The sequence below is a fragment of the Scyliorhinus torazame genome, chromosome 21 (assembly GCF_047496885.1).
Source record: "Scyliorhinus torazame isolate Kashiwa2021f chromosome 21, sScyTor2.1, whole genome shotgun sequence".
Lineage (NCBI taxonomy): Eukaryota > Metazoa > Chordata > Chondrichthyes > Carcharhiniformes > Scyliorhinidae > Scyliorhinus > Scyliorhinus torazame.
The window spans coordinates 108,528,791-108,548,109 of record NC_092727.1 but is presented as its reverse complement, the minus strand read 5'-3'; the positions used below and the strand labels follow the sequence as shown (position 1 = coordinate 108,548,109).

Here is a 19,319-nt window from a genome sequence, read left to right as displayed (position 1 = left end):
CTGCTAATTTGCAGGTTTGGAGGACCTGGAGGAAGTGTATAGGTTGCCCATGGGGAATGGATTTAGGTACCTGCAGGTGCGGGACTTTGTAAGGAGAGAGGTGCCGTCCTTGCCTAGGCTGCTGACCCCGGGGTTGCAGGACAAAGTTCTGTCGAAGGACGAAATAGGGGAGGGGAAGGTGTCAGATGTCGATAAGGAGTTGATGGAGTGCGAGAGAGCTCTGGTGGGGGATATTAAGCGTAAATGGGAGGATGAGCTAGGAAATGAAATGAAAAATGAAAATCGCTTATTGTCACAAGTAGGCTTCAATGAAGTTACTGTGAAAAGCCCCTAGTCGCCACATTCCGGCGCCTGTTCGTGGAGGCTGGTACGGGAATTGAACCGTGCTGCTGGCTTGCCTTGGTCTGCTTTAAAATCCAAAGATTTAGCCCAGTGCGCTAAACCAACACGCAAAAAATGAAGTTACTGTGAAAAGCCCCTAGTCGCCACATTCTGACGTCTGTTCGGGGAGGCTGGTACGGGAATCGAACCGTGCTGCTGGCCTGCTTGGTCTGCTTTAAGAGCCAGCGATTTAGCTCAGTGTGCTAAACCAGCCCCTAGGGGAGGGGAGGTGGGGGCCGAGACGTGGGTGGAGGCCTTGCAGAGGTTAAACGCGTCCTTGTCATGTGCGAGGTTAAGGCTTTTCCAGTTTAAGGTGGTGCATAGGGCTCATATGACGGTGGCGAGGATGAGTAGGCTCTTTGGGGGGTACAGGATAGGTGTGGGCAGTGCGCACGGAGGCCCGGGAATCACGTCCACATGTTCTGGGTGTGCCGAGATTGAGGGGGTTCTGGCAGGGGTTCTCGGACGTGATGTCCGAGGTTCTGGGTGTGGAGGTGGTTCGGAGTCCAGAGGTGGCGATATTCGGGGTGTCAGAAAACCCAAGAGTCCAGGGTGTGAGAGAGGCCGATGTTTTGGTCTTTGCCTCCCTGAAAGCCCGGAGACGGATTTTGCTCCGGTGGCGGGACTCGGAGCTGCTGAAAGCGGGAATGTGGGTGAGCGACCTGGCAGAATTCCTGAGCCTGGAGCAGGTCAAGTTTGCTTTGAGGGGGCCGGCAGAGGGGTTCACCCAGAAATAGAAACCATTCATTGATTTCTTTAAGGGGGTTTGAGGGTGGGGGTAAGGGGGTTAAAATGGGGCAGGCGGGATGTGAGGTGGGGTCAGTGTCAGGGGAGCAGGTGCGCTGCGGTTGTTTATTGTAAGGTCAAAAACAAGAAGCTCCTTATTTCACTGCCATTTCCATAGGTGGCTGAGTCAGAATTTAAAATTCTTGCAAAGAGCACAATAGTTGTTTGGTAGAAGAAGAATTTTGCTGGAAAAAAAAGAGACATCAAAGTTTTTCATCTTACACTCATCAGGACACTTCGAAGAACACTGCTATTCTTGCCAAATGTCCTGGCGGCTGCAAGACAAAACGCTTAGTCATGTCTTTTTTGATCAGATATACCACAATGCCGCCCATATTTACTCATATTTCTCACGCTCCATCTACCTTCACAATTGTTAAAGCATCAAAAGGAAGCCACTGCACTCACAACTGGCTCTGAACTAAATATTAGTCAGAAATGAGCTCAAAATAGATGTAGTTCCACAAAAAGTAACAAAGTGACCTCCGTTTGTAACTTTAGAGGAGCCATTCTTTTTTCTGCATTTGTAATAAGAGCTTTCCAAAACACATGATGGAATGAGGTTTGGTGGGCTGGGGGTAGGGGTCAGGGAGTGTGGGGTGGGGTTTACTCAGCTGTTTAGGCTGAGTCAAACTCACTGGGCCAAATAGCTCTTTGGAAGTTTTTCAAAAACACAGCAACGAGCTGCCCACCGCAAAGTAATATTCACTTCACAAACAGTCTCTTTAGTTGCTGAGTAATTCAAGCTTTATTGCATTTATTTCCATTTGGAGCTGTCAGAAGCATGTGGGTGTGGCTAAGACTGCGGCTGGAATTTGGCAACAACAGCCTGAGGTCCTCATAACATGGACAAGGGAGACCGACGACTATAAACAAATAGTACCTCCACTCTTAAAGGTAACTGGTGGGCAATTTTTTTCCCCCCCGGCGCATTAGGGTTATTTTGGGAAAGATGTCTTCGATTAAAATAAAACAGTTGTGCAGCACTAATACTTCCTCAGGCACCACCCCCCACCCCCCACCACCACCACCACCGAGGCTCTGAATTCCTGTACCAAATAATGGAGACTTCAGACATTTCTGGGTGGGACCAATTCTGTGTGGGACCAACACTTTGTGTGAACTTACACTTCCTAAAAACATAATGCTGTAATGCAATACAATGAGCAGACATAAAACAACCCACATGGATCAAATGAACTGCACTGAAGCTGATACCAGAAGGGGATAAACACTCACCACAGTTTTTCAGCTCCTTCTTCTGCGCAGAACAACGTGCACTATCCACTGAGCAATGAAAGGCCACATTACTAGAAACAGCAACGTCCGCCCTGATGGACCAAGCCGCCACCTGGAAGTTCTCTACGGGACAAAGAGTTCATTCTCATTCCAGGAATGGGTCAGCTCTGACAGATGATTTATCATAAGAACATAACGATCACCAAATTGCATGCAAATTAATTTAGAAGTAAGAATCATAGAAGGAGGCTATTCGGCCAATCGGTTTTGCACCGGCCCTTGGAAAGAGCACCCCATTGAAGCCCACGCCCCCACACTATCCCCGTAACCCCACTTAACCTTTTTGGATACCAAGGGCAATTTTAGCATGGCCAATCCACCTAACCCACACATCTTTGGACTGTGGGAGGAAACTGGAGCACCCGGAGGAAACCCACGCAGACATGGGGAGAACGTGCAAACTCCGCACAGACAGTGACCCAAGCCGGGAATCGAACCTGAGACCCTGGAGCTGTGAAACAACTGTGCTAACCACTGTGCTACCGTGCTGCCCCTAAGGTAAGCAGCACAAAGTACAATAAAAAGTAGCAGAATAGCAAACAGTCCCCAACATGCACCATCAATTGAACTAGGATCATGGATTAGATGGCTTGCAGTTAATTGAAGTAGACCAACTGCAATTTAACCGTGATAATTCAGTGTAAAATGGAAACAAAGCCACTGATCAAAGGGCAGGGATTAAAAAGTACATTTGACGAGGAACAAGGAAGAATGGAAGCTTCGCTGGGAGATATTTAGACCAAAGGTTTGTCATCAAGGGTGACTAACATCAAACCCACTTGCCATTGTGTGACGATTGAACATAGGAAATAGGAGGAGTAGCCCATTTGGCCCATCGAGACTTCTCTACCATTCAGTACATTCGTGGCTGATCTTCTGCCTTCACTTCATTTCCTGCCTGCTCCCTGCAACCCTTGATTCCCAGAGAGATTGTTATGCGAGAGGGATATTAGGAAATTGGGTCCAGAAATGAGATCAAAGATGTAGCAGGCAATTTAGGGGTTAAACAGACGGAGAGAAAAAAGTTCTAGCACAGAGTCAGAGGGATACACCCACATCTGCCATGCCTTTCGCTGTCCCATTCAGACTTAAAACTCATTAGTGGGAATACGCAGGATGGCCTATGAGCGGCACGGTAGCACAATGGTTAGCACTGTTGCTTCACAGCACCAGGGTCCCAGGTTCGATTCCCGGTTTGGGGTCACTGCCTGTGAGGAGTCTGCACGTTTTCCCTGTGTCTGCGTGAGTTTCCTTCAGGTGCACTGGTTTCCTCCCACAAGTCCCAAAAGACATGCAGTTAGGTAATTTGGACATTCTGAATTCTCTCTCCCATGGGCTGGTTTAACTCCGTGGGCTAGACAGCTGGTTTGTGATGCAGAACAAGGCCAGTAGCGCGGGTTCAATTCCCGAACCAGCTGAGAATTCCGAATTATCCCTCTGTGTACCCGAACAGGCGCCGGAATGTGGCGTCCAGGGGCTTTTTACAGTAACTTCATTGCGGTGTTAATGTAAGCCTACTTGTGACAATAAAGATTATTATTATTCAGCAAGGTTGAGTCACTCGAGATTCATTTCCTTGGGGACACTCCTGTCTGACCAGCTATTAGCCCATTACAGAGTCTGGCGGTCTCTTTGTCCATCAATGGGAGGTTATTTGCATATCAATAGCATGGCTCTGTTCTTCTGTTTGAGGGGCTGGGAACATAGAGAGAGAGAGAGGCACAGGGAGAAGGCTTTGGAAAGCAACCAAGTGAGGCCATGAAAGTTGTCACTGAGGCAGGTTTTGGAAAAGGGTTCTGAAATAATTTACCTAACCGAAGAACAATTGCTGTTTGTGTAAGTGAGGGTTGCATATTCATTTAAAGTGCTGTTTAATGGGAACGAGTGTGTTAAGGTGAGGAAACTACATGTAATCTGTTATTGTTAGGGTCGAAGTTTAGAAGTTTTAATATTGTTTTCTTTTCTTTTGTTTTAATAAAGTTTGTTTATAAAATAACCAAGTCTTATTTCTGATATCATCACTCCTGGAATTAACTGATCTTTTCGCACCACCTTAAAAACGTAATAAGTTGCGGTTCTGGGCCAGAATCGTAGCCGCTGCTGAGAGGTGACCAGGTGTCCATAACACGATCAGGAATCTATCAATCTTGAATATATTCGACAATGGGACAACCGTAACCTTCTGGGGTAGACATTCCAAAGATTCACAACTTTCTGAGACAAGGGGCAAAATTCTCCCGAAACGGCGCAATGTCCGCCGACTGGCACCCAAAACGGCGCCAATCAGACGGGCATCGCGCCGCCCCAAAGGTGCGGAATGCTCCGCATCTTTGGGGGCTGAGCCCCAACATTGAGGGGCTAGGCCGGCGCCGGAGGAATTTCCGCCCCGCCAGCTGGTGGATACGGCCTTTGTTGCCCCGCCAGCTGGCGCGGAAATGACATCTCGGGGCGGCGCATGCGCGGGAGCGTCAGCGGCCGCTGACAGTTTCCCACGTATGCTCAGTGGAGGGAGTCTCTTCCGCCTCCGCCATGGTGGAGACCGTGGCGGAGGCGGAAGGGAAAGAGTGACCCCACGGCACAGGCCCACCCGCGGATTGGTGGGCCCCGATCGCGGGCCAGGCCACCGTGGGGGCACCCCCCGGGGCCAGATCGACCCGCGCCCCCAAGGACCCCGGAGCCCGCCCACGCCGCCTTGTCCTGCCGTTCAAAAGGTGGTTTAATCCATGCCGGCGGGACAGGCAATTTATCGGCGGGACTTCGGCCCATCCGGGCCGGACAATCGAGCGGGGGGCCCGCCAACTGGCGCGGCCTGATTCCCGCCCCCGCCGAATATCCGGTGCCGGAGACTTCGGCAACCGGCGGGGGCGGGATTCACGGCAGCCCCCGGCGATTCTCCAACCCGGCGGGGGGTCGCAGAATGACGCCCAAGAAATCTCTTCATCTTAGTCCTAAATGATCCATCCCTTATACTGAGGCTGCACCCCTGTGTTTTATGTTCACCAGCTGGGGGCAAAACAACCTTTCAGTGTCTATCAACAAATACGTGACGGCAAGTCAGTTTTGACAGTCAGGCTGGGGGTACAAAAGCCATTGTGATGGACTTCCAGCTATCTCAGTGGATAGATCTAAATGCCACGGCAATGAGCATAGAGATGAGGAATGCCTCAGGAATAAACTCAATGCAGTGTTGAGGTAGCTAATCTCAACTATGGTGGTGAAAAACTACTGCCTGTTGTTCTTGCTGCTGATCATCATTCAGTGGTAGGAAAGGTATGCGTTGAGCATCAGGACTGGGTGCTGATGTCTCTCCAGAATGTAATATTCAATTCATGATCATTTTTCAAGCTTACACTTGATGTAGTCACTTCAGCACTTATCAGAATGTTGCAAATTCCCATGGGATCATAAAGAACGAAACATTCCTCTATTATTTTCTAGAGTAGAGAAGAAAATGTGGAAAGGTAAATAAACTATGTGACTGTAGTAATACCATTAAAAGCCGTGGATTCAAACACACAGCAAGTATGTCTGATAAGGCTGTAATTATGATGTCATAAAAGTGAGATAATCATTGACTCTAACCATTTACTTATTTACATATTGATGGCTATTGGAATATTGTTTATGTTTTTGGCAGTTTCCTGGGGTGCAAATAATTAATGAGGGATAATGTTTAGCCTTAGCTAAGCAGATCATGGGACATGTTAGTGGGATACAAGTGATGTAATTAATGGGAGGAATCAGGTGTGTCTGTGGTTTTGCCAGTGTATTTATTGAATTTGAGTCTGACAAGGCAGAAGGATTTTCAGATTGTTCCTGAAAGGGTCTCTCTCCAAAGGTCGGCACAGAGAACAGCAAGTGACCCTGATTGCTAACTTTATTTATGAGTGGATTTTGAACAGTATTGGGTTGCTTTATTGAAATATATATAGTGGCAGGTGTAGATGGAGAATTGAAGTTTTTCCTTTTATTGAAGAACTACATCACTGTTAATTGTAAATCTATTTCTTTGATGTTAATGTGGTTAATTCTATGTTTAAATTAAAGTTTATTTTAACATTAAGCACATTGGTCAGAATCATCACTCCTGGGGTAAAGTATTCTTTCCTCACAGTTTTACAAATTGCAAATTGTTTGGGGTTTCTCATCTGGTATCCTAACAGAAATTGGGGTCCGGTCCGGTATCCTAACAAACAAAGGTAACAACCAACGTGACATCAAGATCGAAACTATGCCATGGGACCCTGATTTGTACGCATTAATGATATTTCTTCAATTTCAGGAGGAAAACTGGATCAATTGAGGCCCGTTCAAAAATTTCCCAGGTAGGAAGATTGGCGATGGGGTTACTTCTGATATTTATATTTTTCTGTTCCAACATTCTCAAACATGCTTTGGTCTCCAGCTCCTTGCCCACATTCCTGTTGTAGTTGGGGTGGACCGGAGATGTGGCGAGCCCCCCAAAAGCCCATTGACTACAGTGGGACTGGAAAATCCTGCCAGCAGATGGGGGCCGGAAAATTCCACCTAATGTCTGTAAGAGTGTCAACCATGGCACACTTGGTAACACTTCTGCGTCCAAGGCAGAAGATTGTGTGTTCAAGTACAAAGCTGAAAAGTGAGTACAAAATCTAGGCTGATACTCCAGTGCAATACTGAGCAAGTGCTACACTGTCAAAGGTACTGTGCAGACTTCACACAGACAGTGACCCAAGCCAAAATCAAACCTGGGACCCTGGAGCTCTGAAGCAATTGTGCTATCCACAATGCTACCGTGCTGCCCCTAAGAGTAGATGAGGTTTGAATTAATGCGGTGTCACTGGAGTCACTAGAAGCCTCACTTTGATTGTCGCGTGCCTCTGTACATACTAGCTGAGATCTGTCAGTCTCGCTGAGATGTCGCACATCTTGTATGGGAATTGTGAAGCCTTTGTCACTTGTCGCACATACAGTGGGTAGACCTTCAGTGTCTTCTTGTCGGTTAGATGAGCTGGGTAGACTGTCAGAGTCATCTTCTGGAGGCTCAAATAATCTGGGTAGACTGTCATAGTCTTTTTGTTGTTCACGTGAGCGTGGTAGACGTGCATAGTCTGCTGCTGGTTGCTCAGATGGGGTTGCTAGACCTTCATGGTCTTGTTCATGCAAGGACTGCGCTCTGGAGTCTTGCGTTGCTTCCATCGTGGAGTCTGTCAACGAGCTTGCTGTGGAGGCTTGTACTGCTCTCTCTGTGGAGTCTGGCATCGTTCCCTGTGTGGAGTCATGCAGTGGTCTTGCTGTGGAGTCGATCCGTGCGCTCTCAACGGAGTCGTGGAGTCTTTCTGTGTTCTCTGTGTGGAGTCAGGGACTCTTCGTGGTGCGTGGACCACTCTCTTGGCGTCAGGCCGCTCTCTGTGGGCTGAGGATCCTCAAATCCGAAAAACTCGTCCATGACTGTGTCGGATGCTTCAATGTACAAAACATCTCGTTGAGGTTCGGATTTGGAACTGAGGTCGCCATGTCCAATGATGAAATCATCGTCTGAGTTGTAGTCTTCAAGGACTAAATCATCTCTGAGGGCGGTGCTAACTGCTTGTTGCAGGGTTCTGCGGAGGTTACGTTCAGCTACTGGTCGAAGTTCAGGCATTGTGCTGTCATTCCAGGTGAAAGAACTGTCTTTTCTGGCTTTAAATTTTTTTTCACTATTTTCGGACATTTCCCCTTTAAATGGGTGTGGTCCGGGCCTCTGACGTCATGACGCTTGTGATGTAGAGCGTAGGAATGGATTGCGCATGCGCAGATCGCTTTTCCATCACTGCGCTTTTTCACAACTGCGCATGCCCGGCTTCTCGCGCATGCGCAAAACACTGTTTCGCCGGTTCGCGTCTTCTCGGGAACTACGCATGTGCGGCTCCTTGCGCAAGATGGCTGTCAATCAAAATTGCCGTTTACTTCTGTTGTAAGCCTACCTTTGCCTCGTGGCGAGTATAGGCGTCAGTTTTACCGATTTCTGTTGTGTTCACCTCGCAGTAGTTTTCAAACTTGTCCAGGACTGTCTGGAAGTCTCTCTTGTCCTGCCCTTTGAGTACTTGACGGAGTTGAAGATTTCTGTTGCACTTTCACCCGCAATGGTGAGTAGAAGATCTATCTTCTCAGCATCGGCCGCGCCATCTAGGTCGGATGCTACCATGTAAATCTCAAATCTCTGCTTGAATGCACGCCAGTTGGCACGGAGATTGCCGTGGTACCTGAGCTGCTGAGGAACCGGAATCATCTTGCCTGGGTGCTGTTGCTGGTAGTCACGGATCTTGCTGAGTTGAACTATATAGATTCAATAGGCACTACTGGTCCATGTTGTGTTATGTACTCTGGGATAACACAGGCTGCAACTCGATGCAGCTTTGACCAAAAGATACTCCAGACTTTGAAGTAAGTTCAATGTGATTTATTGAACCATTAGCACAGTTCTCTATGAGTTCGACTCTCCTGCTAATCTTGCGATAGTAACTCAGCCTAACTAACCAGTCTGCTCTAAGCCACGTGGTGGATGTGATGCTTCTGATCTGCCCCTGTCCTACTCTCTAAGTGTTGCCTGTGGAAAGAGACAGAGCATGTGTGCCCTGTCCTTATATATGGGTTGTGTAATGCCCCCTTATGGTAGTGTCACCTCTGGGTGTCTTGACTGCCCATTGGTCGTGTCCTATTCTATGTGTTCATTAGCTATATGTCTGCATGTCATGATGTCTCTGGTGTTCCCTCTAGTGTTTACTTAGTCGTAGTGTATTTACATTAGCCCCTTGTGTATTTACAGTGATGCATATCACCACATTACTTTTCTGGGACAGCCATCACCTTCTGCGGGTTTCTTCCTGTAATCCCGGCAGCGTCCATTACTGAGCTCTGGCATTGCAGGGGCTCCTGAAGATGCCAGCCAATCAGACTGACTGGCAGCTCTTGAGGGTAGAACCTCCTCCCACTGAGGGGCAGAATCCCACTCTCAACTACTTTGGCATGTGGGCAAACAGTTTGCATGTCCCCCATACCCCTGTAAAATACAGTCCCTTGTGTCCTCGTAACACACTGCTTTTCCATCTATCTTTGTGTTGTCAACAAATTTGACTGCAATATACTTTGTCCCTCATCCCAACTCATTGCTATTGATTTACAAATAGTTGAGGCCTCAAAACTGATCTCTGTGGCACCCCACTAACTGTAGTTTGCCAACCTGAAAATGACCCATTTATCTTGATTTCTGTTAGTTAGACAATCCTCTATCCATGTCAATATATTATTGCCCACACAGTCCTTTAATTTTCTGAGTTTTATTTGTATAAAATTTCAGGAAGGCCATTAGTTTCCACCTTGGAAAGTAACACGCCTTAAAAGCTACTTGGTCCAGCTCAAATACTTGACATTTCAGCTGGTGGAACAGATCCCTCTTGTGGGCAAATTTGATTGGTTTGCAGTGCAAAAAGGCTTTATGCCTTCCAGAGCAGGAAGGCTTTCTTTAAATTCCTGTTTCATGTGTTTACTTTAACTTTTTGAAAAGCTCTGAAACTCAGAGTAAATGCTTGCACAAGCCTGCACAAATTGATGCTCCCAAACAAATAACAGTTCAACATAAACTCATGCCAACTGGTTCCTATTCTTAATAATACTGGAAGAGTTAGCTCTCTCAAGATAGGTTTGGAATAAAAATAATACATATGGTTAAATTAGGGAATGCTCACAGCGCCGAGGTCCCAGGTTCGATCCCGGCTCTGGGTCACTGTCCGTGTGGAGTTTGCACATTCTCCCTGTGTTTGCGTGGGTTTCGTCCCCACAACCCAAAGATGTGCAAAGTAGGTGGATTGAACACGCTAAATTGCCCCTTAATTGGAAAAAATGAATTGGGTACTCTAAATTTATAAAACAAAACAAGAAAAAAATTAGGGAATGCTTTTTAGAATGCATCCAAGACTGCTTCCTAGAGCGGAAAGAAATATTGATTGACATGGTACTGGGAAATAAAATCGTTATTGTCAGGACAGCAGGTACAATCGGAAAATAGCAACTGAGGGCTGGTTTAGCTCAGTGGGATAGTCAGCTGGTTTGTGATGCAGAACAAGGCCAGCAGAGCGGGTTCAATTCCCGTACCAGCTTACCCGAACAGGCGCCGAAATGTGGCGGCTAGGGGCTTTTCACAGTAACTTCATACTTGTGACAATAAAAGGTTATTATTATTGTAATATAGTTAGGTTCAATGTTAAAAACAAAAAGGGATGATGAACATTGAAAAAATCCTAACGTTGGACTGAAGAAGGGAAAGTTCTGGCAGAAGTGAGCAGTATGTGAATTACAAGGGAATAGTGAGGGATTGTTAAGGATAGCTACAGAAAAGGGATTGGTAATGAAACAGTTAGTAGAACTTAGGATGGACAGATCACTGGTTACTATATTTTTAAATCTTAAAAATAAATCATTTCCGTGATGTGGGCATCGTTGGTTAGGGCAGCATTTATTGCCCATCCCTAGTTGCCCTTCAGAAGGTGGTGGTGAGTTGCCTTCTTGAACCACTGCATGTCTTGAGGTGTAGGTACACCCACTGTGCTGTTAGAGAGGAAGTTCCAGGATGTTTCCTCAGCGACAGTGAAGGAACACCGATATATTTCCAAGTCAGGGTGGTGAGTGACTTGGAGGGGAACCTCCAGGTGGTGGGGTTCCCAGGTATCTGCTGCTCTTGTCGTTCTAGATGGTAGTGGTCGTGGGTTTGGAAGGTGCTGTCTGAGGAACTTTGGTGAGTTCCTGCAGTGCATCTTGTACTTGGTACACACGGCTGTCACTGTTCATTGCTGGTGGAGGGTTTGAATGTTTGTGGAAGAAGGAGCAATCAGGTGGGATGCTTTGTCCTGAATTGTGTTGGAGCTGCACTCGTCCAGGCCATTGGAGAGTATTCCATTACACTCCTGACATGTGCCTTGTAGATGGTGGACAGGCTATGGGGGTCAGGAGGTGAGTTACTCGCCGTAGGATTCCTACCCTCTGACCTGCCCTGGTAGCCACCGTATTAATATGGCTAGTACAGTTCAGCTTCTGATCAATGGTAACCCCTAGGATGTTGATTGTGGGGGATTCAGCGATGGTAATGCCATTGAATGTCAAGGGGCGATGGTTAGATCCTCTCTTGTAGGAGATGGTCATTGCCTGGCACCAGTGTGGCGCGAATGTAACTTGCCACTTGTCAGCCCAAGCCTGGATATTGTCCAGGTCTTGCTGCTTATGGACTGCTTCATTATTTGAGGAGTCATGAATGGTGCTGACGCAAACATCCCCACTTTTGACCTTACGTTGGAAGGGAGGACATTGATGAAGCAACTGAAGATTGTTGGGCCTAGGACACTACCCTGATGAACTCCTGCAGTGATGTCCTGGAGCTGAGATGATTGACCTCCAACCACCATAACTATCTTTTTTTGTGCCAGGTATGACTCCAACCGTTTAGCCTCTGTTTTTGTGGAAAGCCAGAGGGCAGTTAGCAAAGCCCCAGCTTTCAAACTTCCTTAGACATGCAAATTTTTTCCAGGGGACAGAGGGTAGCACATCTGATACCTCAATTCAAGAAAGGATGGAAGGATAAACCATGTAATTTGTTACAACCCCCTCAGGGGCCAAAATCTTTATTGCATTTGTTTCCCCTCCTACACCTTGGAGTTCGAACTCCCCAGGTGATGGGGGAGGAACCTCACAGGCTATAAACCCCAACCTGCTCCAGTGACCCAGCAGGGTGAGGAGTAGTGTTAATTGCAGTATTTGTGAATAAAGTAAATACACCTAATCCTGCCTACCTGGTGTTGTATGAAGTCCTTACCTTCGGCCATCACCCAATTTTAGATCTGGTTAGTCTAACATTAGTTATGGGAAAATACTTCTATCGGTGTATAAATTGACCTTTGGAAATCTTGGAAAATCCCTCGAAATGTGGATGATCAACTTATACATTGAATATAACATTGAATCGCTGGCAAGGTTGTAGATGGCCACCATTTTGAAATGTCATCAATGTCCGACGCAAAGAGTGGCTGTATCTTAAACTTCCAAGCACCTTCAACAGCTTGAAATATTGAAGGTGACTTGCAAGTATAGAATGTCACGGCTTTAAAGGGCTGGGGAGGAGTGGCAACTTAAACAACAGGCATATGCAAAAACACAATTTTTGGGGGCCTGGAAAAGTGTGGTCTTTAGACACATCGGGTCAACTTGTACACTGTGATTTACAGTAAGCATAAATTCTGTGAAAATTTAGAAATGCATCAGTTAATCAAGGCCAGGTAGCACGAATATGTTAAAGGAAAGTCATGTTTAACAATTCCGATACTCTTTTTGTTGAAAAAGAACTGAATACACAGATGAGGAGAATGTCGTAGACATGGGTGTATATATATATTTAAGTGGTGCTTCCCAGGTGTCAATGCTGGGTTCAGTTTTTTAGTTTTGCTAGACATAGATGATTGGACTTGTGAATAAGGAACATGTTATCAAAATTTACTAAACTGACAGAAAAGTGGGGGTTACACAAACAGAAAGGAAGACTGTTAAAACATATTTTAGCATCATATAGCAGAATAGACACAGGTGGCGGATCCAATATAATGTGGTAAATTTGAAGTAATACATTTTGGCGGAGAAAAAGAATGGTGAATATGGATTCAATGTGAGAAACAAAATACCTCAGAAATTCAAAATTATTGAAAATAAGTAGGTCAGGTGGTTAAAGTTATTTTTAAAAATACTAACATTTTAGGTTTCATAAATAGGAACAGAAAGTACACAAGTAAAGAAGTAATCATCTAAATGTTATAAATATATACACACAGGCAGAGATATTGTGTATATATAATATATATGTATATATATATATATATAAAATTGCAGACATACAGACCTGGAATACGGTGTGTAGTTTTGAATCTGCCACTACAGAAAGGACATTAATGACATATAAAGCATACAGAATAGATAATGTCAGAGATGGGAACTATTAAATTAGTTTTGGAGTCGAGATGCTGGGACTATTTCCATCAAAGCAGAGTAGCTCCTATCTCTCTCCACAGATGCTGTCAGACCTGCTGAGATTGTCCAGTATTTTCTGTTTTAGTGTAGGAGATTTACTCATGGTTTATAAAATTAGGAACGATTTTGCTGGGTAAGAAGGGAAAAGCTTTTTCAAATATTAGTGGGGAGTTTAACGAGGAGACAGCAATTTTAAACTATCTGCAAGAGCGAGGAGAGAATTTGGGCAATGACTTTACTTGGCATTAAACCAAAGAATGATTTACTACAAGAAGTAGTTGGGACCATTGCACTTTAAAAAAAAAAGCAGGAGTATTTACAACAGGGGAAGAGACAGTGACACAGGGAGAGAACAGATCAATGGGATTAGTTATGGATTGTTTTAGGAAATAGCCAAGACAATACAGTGTGCCCTATGGCCTCCTGTACTGACTCTGTGTCTATGGACCCTGAGCATCAAACAGCAATATCAGTATTCACTGGACTCGTGGATACACGTTGCATCGCTGCTTGTGCATCACATTCCTCAAACCCATGGGAGATTGCAGGCTCATTCAAAAGTTATACTGCATAATGGACTGCATGAGAAATATAATCCAGCAAAAAATATTTTTAGTTATTTGTGGACTCGTTCATTTTTTCTTACTCAAATGAAGTGAATTTTCATTACTTGCTATGGCTTCCTGTTTTCCCCATATTATCTTATTTGTAAATAAATGAGACGATCAGCTTAGCCTGAATACATTGTTCGGAGTGCGATATTTACTTTTTTTGGTGAAGATGTAAAAGCATGCTGGAAATCCCCAGTGATCTCCATTGCACTATATGAAGGGTGTGATCTAATGGCCACGGTGTGCCCAAAAAACAGCTCGTCGAGGCGCAGCATGGTCGATAAAAGCCAGGAGACTCCGCTCCAAGGATCTACCCGGCTCGCGACGCCTTGCAGGATCCAGTGCGGTGCCACAAGATGTTGCGATGTAAATCCCGCCAATTGTGGATGGGATCACTTTTTGGCAAATCTGCATATTAGAGCGAGACAGCTAGCCTCACTCTAATGTGCATATTCCCAATGTACATGAGGCTTTGGGATTCATCCCATTCACCTTGGCGACCTCGGCGAGCGCTGTTCAGCACATTTCCTTACAAATGGGGACCAGACGAATGGCACTCATGGGGGGGGGGGGGGGTTCTCAGGGGATTAGAGGCCCCCAGCTGCATGCCCTTTGGGCAGGGGTTTGCCCTGGCACTACTGGTGCCACCTGGGTACCCTGGCAGTAGCACCTGGGTGCTAGCCTGGCACTGCCCAGGTGGCATTGCCAGCTGGCATATGCCAAACTGGCATTTTTTGCGTGTGTGCATTAGGGCCGGGGGTGCCTTGTGTGTGTTGGCTGGGAAAGAACCCTCCCATAATGCGTTTGGGCAGGGGGAGGGTTGGGGATTGCTTTGGGGCCTCAGAGATCGGGGTGCCATTTCAAAATAGCGTCCTGATGTATCGCTACATTGTGGAGTTCCGGTGAGCGGAGTTCCCCAGTGTACAAAACGGGGCTACGTGCAGCCTCGTCCATGCATTCCCCGCTGAGGCCTTTTGTACAACATGAATCACGTTGAATAGCCATGTGTTTCTCGGTACTGCGAGCACCTGGAAACATGCGGCTAAACGTGCTCGTTATGGGTCTTTGTTCCCATTTAGTTGAATCGAACCCCATAGCACAAGGGCACAGATTTTAGTTCATAGATGACTTAGGGCGAAATCTAATGGCCGCGCCAGACTCAGGACGCAACGCACCTGCTAAATCTCGAACGGCATCTCGCAAGATGTTCCGCTCTGGATCCCTCCCACATTGGGAAGGGACAAATCTGCATATTAAAGTGAGCAGTTAGGCTCGCTTTAATATGCACTCGCCGGAGTTATCCAAGGCATGGGATTTAACCCCCCCATGCCTCGGAGACTCAGAGCGAGTGCCTGTTAGTGCTGGTCTCCACCAATGTGGACAAGGCAAACCGGCACTTGGGGTGGTCTTCCAGGCGTTTGGGGGCCCCTGAGTGGTCGGGCTCAGGGCGGATGTTACCCTGACATCCCTGATGCCACCCAGGCACCCACTGCTGGTGCCGGGAAAAACCCGGCTAAACGCACTTAACCAGGGACTCTGTTTCATTTCTGTTAGATCATGCCATTGACTGTTGTGAACACAGTTAATAATAGGAAAAATCCTGAACCTTGGCAGGGGTACATATCCACTACATTTGGTAACTTTTTCTTACGTCTGTCATAAGGGGAGTGCACTTAATGAAGAAGAAAACACTTAAATATTGTCTCCTGCCGTGTCTTCACTTCATTATAACTGTGATGCCAAGTAAACTAAGCGGTTAAAAAGATATGCAATGTGGTCGGAGATTATTAAATAAAATTGCGATCATAACACTAGAGATTTTTCACCTTGTGTCCAGACGTTTTCAAGCATGGGGGCTGTAAGCCGACTGTTTGTACCTGTAATGAGATATTAAAATATATATCAACCATATGCCTCGATCTCATACCTCAGTGAATTCCTATTACTGCGCAGGCAGGAGGGAGCACTCAATAGAACATAATAAAGCTGTGAGGGATTTGTATTTCTGGGGTTGTCGACACAGAACTCGATAACATACCCATGAGAGGATTATGCTGAGAATGAGTGTAATTGTGGGAATCAGACCACCAATGAGCAGCTGTACATTTATTCCACGGTTTCATCTCTGGCCCTAACTCATTGCTATTTTAAAGAGTGTACGTTGTGTGTAGTTAAAACCTTCCTGAGAAACAGGCTACATTTTCTAGTCAGCAAATGCTAACCTTTTCAACTTGTTTCCCAATCCTTCTGGCTCATCTTTCAGATGTACAAATTTAAACTGAATATCTGGATTGGATCGGTTCAGTTCAGCTGACAAGATGTTTTTTTTTCTCACTTTCTTAAGGAATTGAGCAGGAATGATGAAGAAATGGAGTGAGTACAAAGTGAGGGTAAATTCAAAGGAAATCAGTGAACATCAATTTTTTATCTGAATATCATTAAGCCTCAAGAGATAGGCAAGAGACTAATAATGTACGGTTAAATTAAAAATTTTTTAAAAAACCCTCCTTTTTCACATTTTCTCCCAACTTTACACCCACCAACAATAAACAATAATCAGCAACAAATATGTCAATCCCCATAACCATAACAACGATCCCATCCTCCCACCAAACCCCAAACATTAGCCCGCATGCACATAAACAAATGACAAAAAGGAATCAGGGATCACCCATAGCCACCCTTAATACACACAGCCCCCCTCACCCAACACTCCCACCATCCCCTCCAACTAATGTTCGATGTTACCCAGTTCTTGAAAGTGCATAATGAATAATGCCCATGAATTGTAGAACCCCTCCGTTCTTCCGCTCAGTTCAAACTTAACCTTCTCAAGAGTCAAGAATTCCAACAGGTCCCCCCGCCATGCCAGGGCACAGGGTGGAGAGGCTGCTCTCCATCCCAACAGGATCCGCCTTCGGGCGATCAACGAGGCGAAGGCTACGATATCTGCCTCCGCCCCCGTTTCCAACCCTGGCTGCTCCGACACCCCGAATATGGGGCGAGATTCTCCGACCCCAGCCGGGGGCTGCCGTGAATCCTGCCCCCGCCGGTTGCCGAATTCTCCGGCACCGGATATTCGGTGGGGGCGGGAATCGCGCTGCGCCGGTTGGCGGCCCCACCACCCCGCGATTCTCCGGCCCGGATGGGCCGAAGTTCCGCTGCTAAAATGCCTGTCCCACCGGCGTAGATTAAACAACCTACCTTACCGGCGGGACAAGGCGGCGCGGGCGGGCTCCGGGGTCTTGGGGGGGCACGGGGTGATCTGGCCCCGGGGCGTGCCCCCACAGTGGCCTGGCCCGCGATCGGGGCCCACCAATCCGCGGGCGGGCCTGTGCCGTGGGGGCACTCTTTTCCTTCCGCCTTCGCCACGGTCTCCACCATGGCGGAGGCGGAAGAGACTCCCTCCACTGCGCATGCGCGGGAATGCCGTCAGCAGCCGCTAACGCTCCCGCGCATGCGCCGCCTGGAGATGTCATTTCCGCGCCAGCTGGCGGGGCACCAAAGGCCTTTTCCGCCAGCTGGCGGGGCGGAAATTTGTCCGGCGCGGGCCTAGCCCCTTAAGGTTGGGGCTTGGCCCCCCTAGATGCGGAGCATTCCGCACTTTTGGAGCGGCACGATGCCCGACTGATTTGCGCCATTTTAGGCGCCAGTCGCCGGACATCACGCCGATACCGGAGAATTTCGCCCATGGCCTCCCGGGGACCCGGGTCCAGTTTCACATGCACCACCTTGGAAATTACCCTAAAAACCTTCTTCCAGTAATCCTCTAGCTTTGGACAGGACCAAAACATATGAACGTGATTAGCGGGGCCACCCCCGCAAAGCTTACACACATCTTCTACTCCTTCAAAGAATCGGCTCATCCTCGCCCTCGTGAGGTGCGCTCTGTATACCACCTTCAGCTGTATCAGCCCCAACCTCGCTCACGAGGTGGAGGCATTTACTCTCCGGAGCACCTCACACCAGAACTTCTCCTCTACAACCTCTCTCAACTCTTCCCCCCACTTTGCTTTGATCCCTTCCAGTGATGCCTTATCCTCTTCCAAAATAGCTCCATAAACCGCTGACACTACCCCCTTCTGCCGTCCCCCTGTCGTCTGCACCTCCTCCAGCAATGTGGAGGCCGGTTCCTCCGGGAAGCTCTGTATCTCCTTTCTGGCAAAATCTCGAACCTGCATGTACCTAAACATTTCCCCCTGCTCCAGCCCATACTTCGCTTCCAGCTCCTTCAATCCTGCAAACCGACCCCTAAGAAACAAATCTTTTAGCGTCTTAATCCCCTTCTCCTCCCATTTAATGCACGATTAAATTAAATGTCAAACCACTTTTATGTTCCTCGGTAGGTACTTGTTCCTCTTCAGTAAGTCCCACGACAATTCATACACCTCATGAATTGATCAATCTTTTCATTGGTTATATTTGATGATGATATTGAGAGCTTCTGTTGCGTTTCCTTTTTGTTGCTTCACCCAGCTTAATCAATAAGACAGATACAGAAGTTGGTGCCAAAGGTCAGTCCTGGGATGCACATGCGATGTGCTACTGACCTCTTATGTGTATTGCTTATGCACATCATCAAACAACGTATGTCATAACTTCACCAATTCAACAGGTGTAAATCTCAAGATCCACAAGGGAATAAGGAAATGATCTGGCTCGGCTGTGAGCGATATTGTGCAAAGTCAGGATAGTTTTTGGCTTGGAGGGGAAACTGCAGGTTACCCATACATTTGCTGCCTTTGTCCCTCTAGGCGGTAGAGGCCCGGTAGCACAGGGCGGCACGGGAGCACAGTGGTTAGCACAGTGGCTTCACAGCTCAAGGGTCGATTCCCGGCTTGGGTCACTATCTGTGTGGAGTTTGCACGTTCTCCCCGAGTCTGCGTGAGTTTCCTCCGGGTGCTCCGATTTCCTCCCGCAATCCAACGATGTGCAGGTTAGGTGGATTGGCCCTGCTAAATTGTCCCTTAGTGTCCAAAAGGTTAGGTGGGGTTACTGGGTTACGGGGATGGGGTGGAGGTGTAGGCTTGGTTAGGATGCTCTTTCCAGGAGCTGGTTAGGATGCTCTTTCCAAGAGCTGGTGCAGACTCAATGGGCAGAATGGCCTCCTTTTGCACTGTAAATTCTATGACTCTATGAGGCTCCAGGCTTGGAAGTTACTGTGGAGGAAGCCTTGACGAATTGCTGCAGTGCATCTTGAATCCAATAAACACTGTT

At 47.0% G+C, this 19,319-nt stretch overlaps 1 protein-coding gene across 4 annotated transcripts in view; it reads right to left on the bottom strand.

The window, feature by feature from the left end:
- The window catches only part of LOC140398483 (acyl-CoA-binding domain-containing protein 5-like), a 166,557-nt gene that overhangs the window by 29,437 nt on the left and 117,801 nt on the right, over positions 1-19,319 (bottom strand). For 3 of the 4 annotated variants that reach the window (XM_072487220.1, XM_072487223.1, XM_072487222.1), the window contains 2 exons: positions 15,929-15,979; positions 2,407-2,529 (listed from right to left, as the gene is read on the bottom strand). In XM_072487220.1, the coding sequence (XP_072343321.1) occupies positions 2,416-2,529; positions 15,929-15,979 (165 nt within the window). In that variant the 3' untranslated portion in view covers positions 2,407-2,415. The remainder of the gene's footprint in view (positions 1-2,406; positions 2,530-15,928; positions 15,980-19,319) is intronic. The other variant, XM_072487221.1, reaches the window with a different exon arrangement.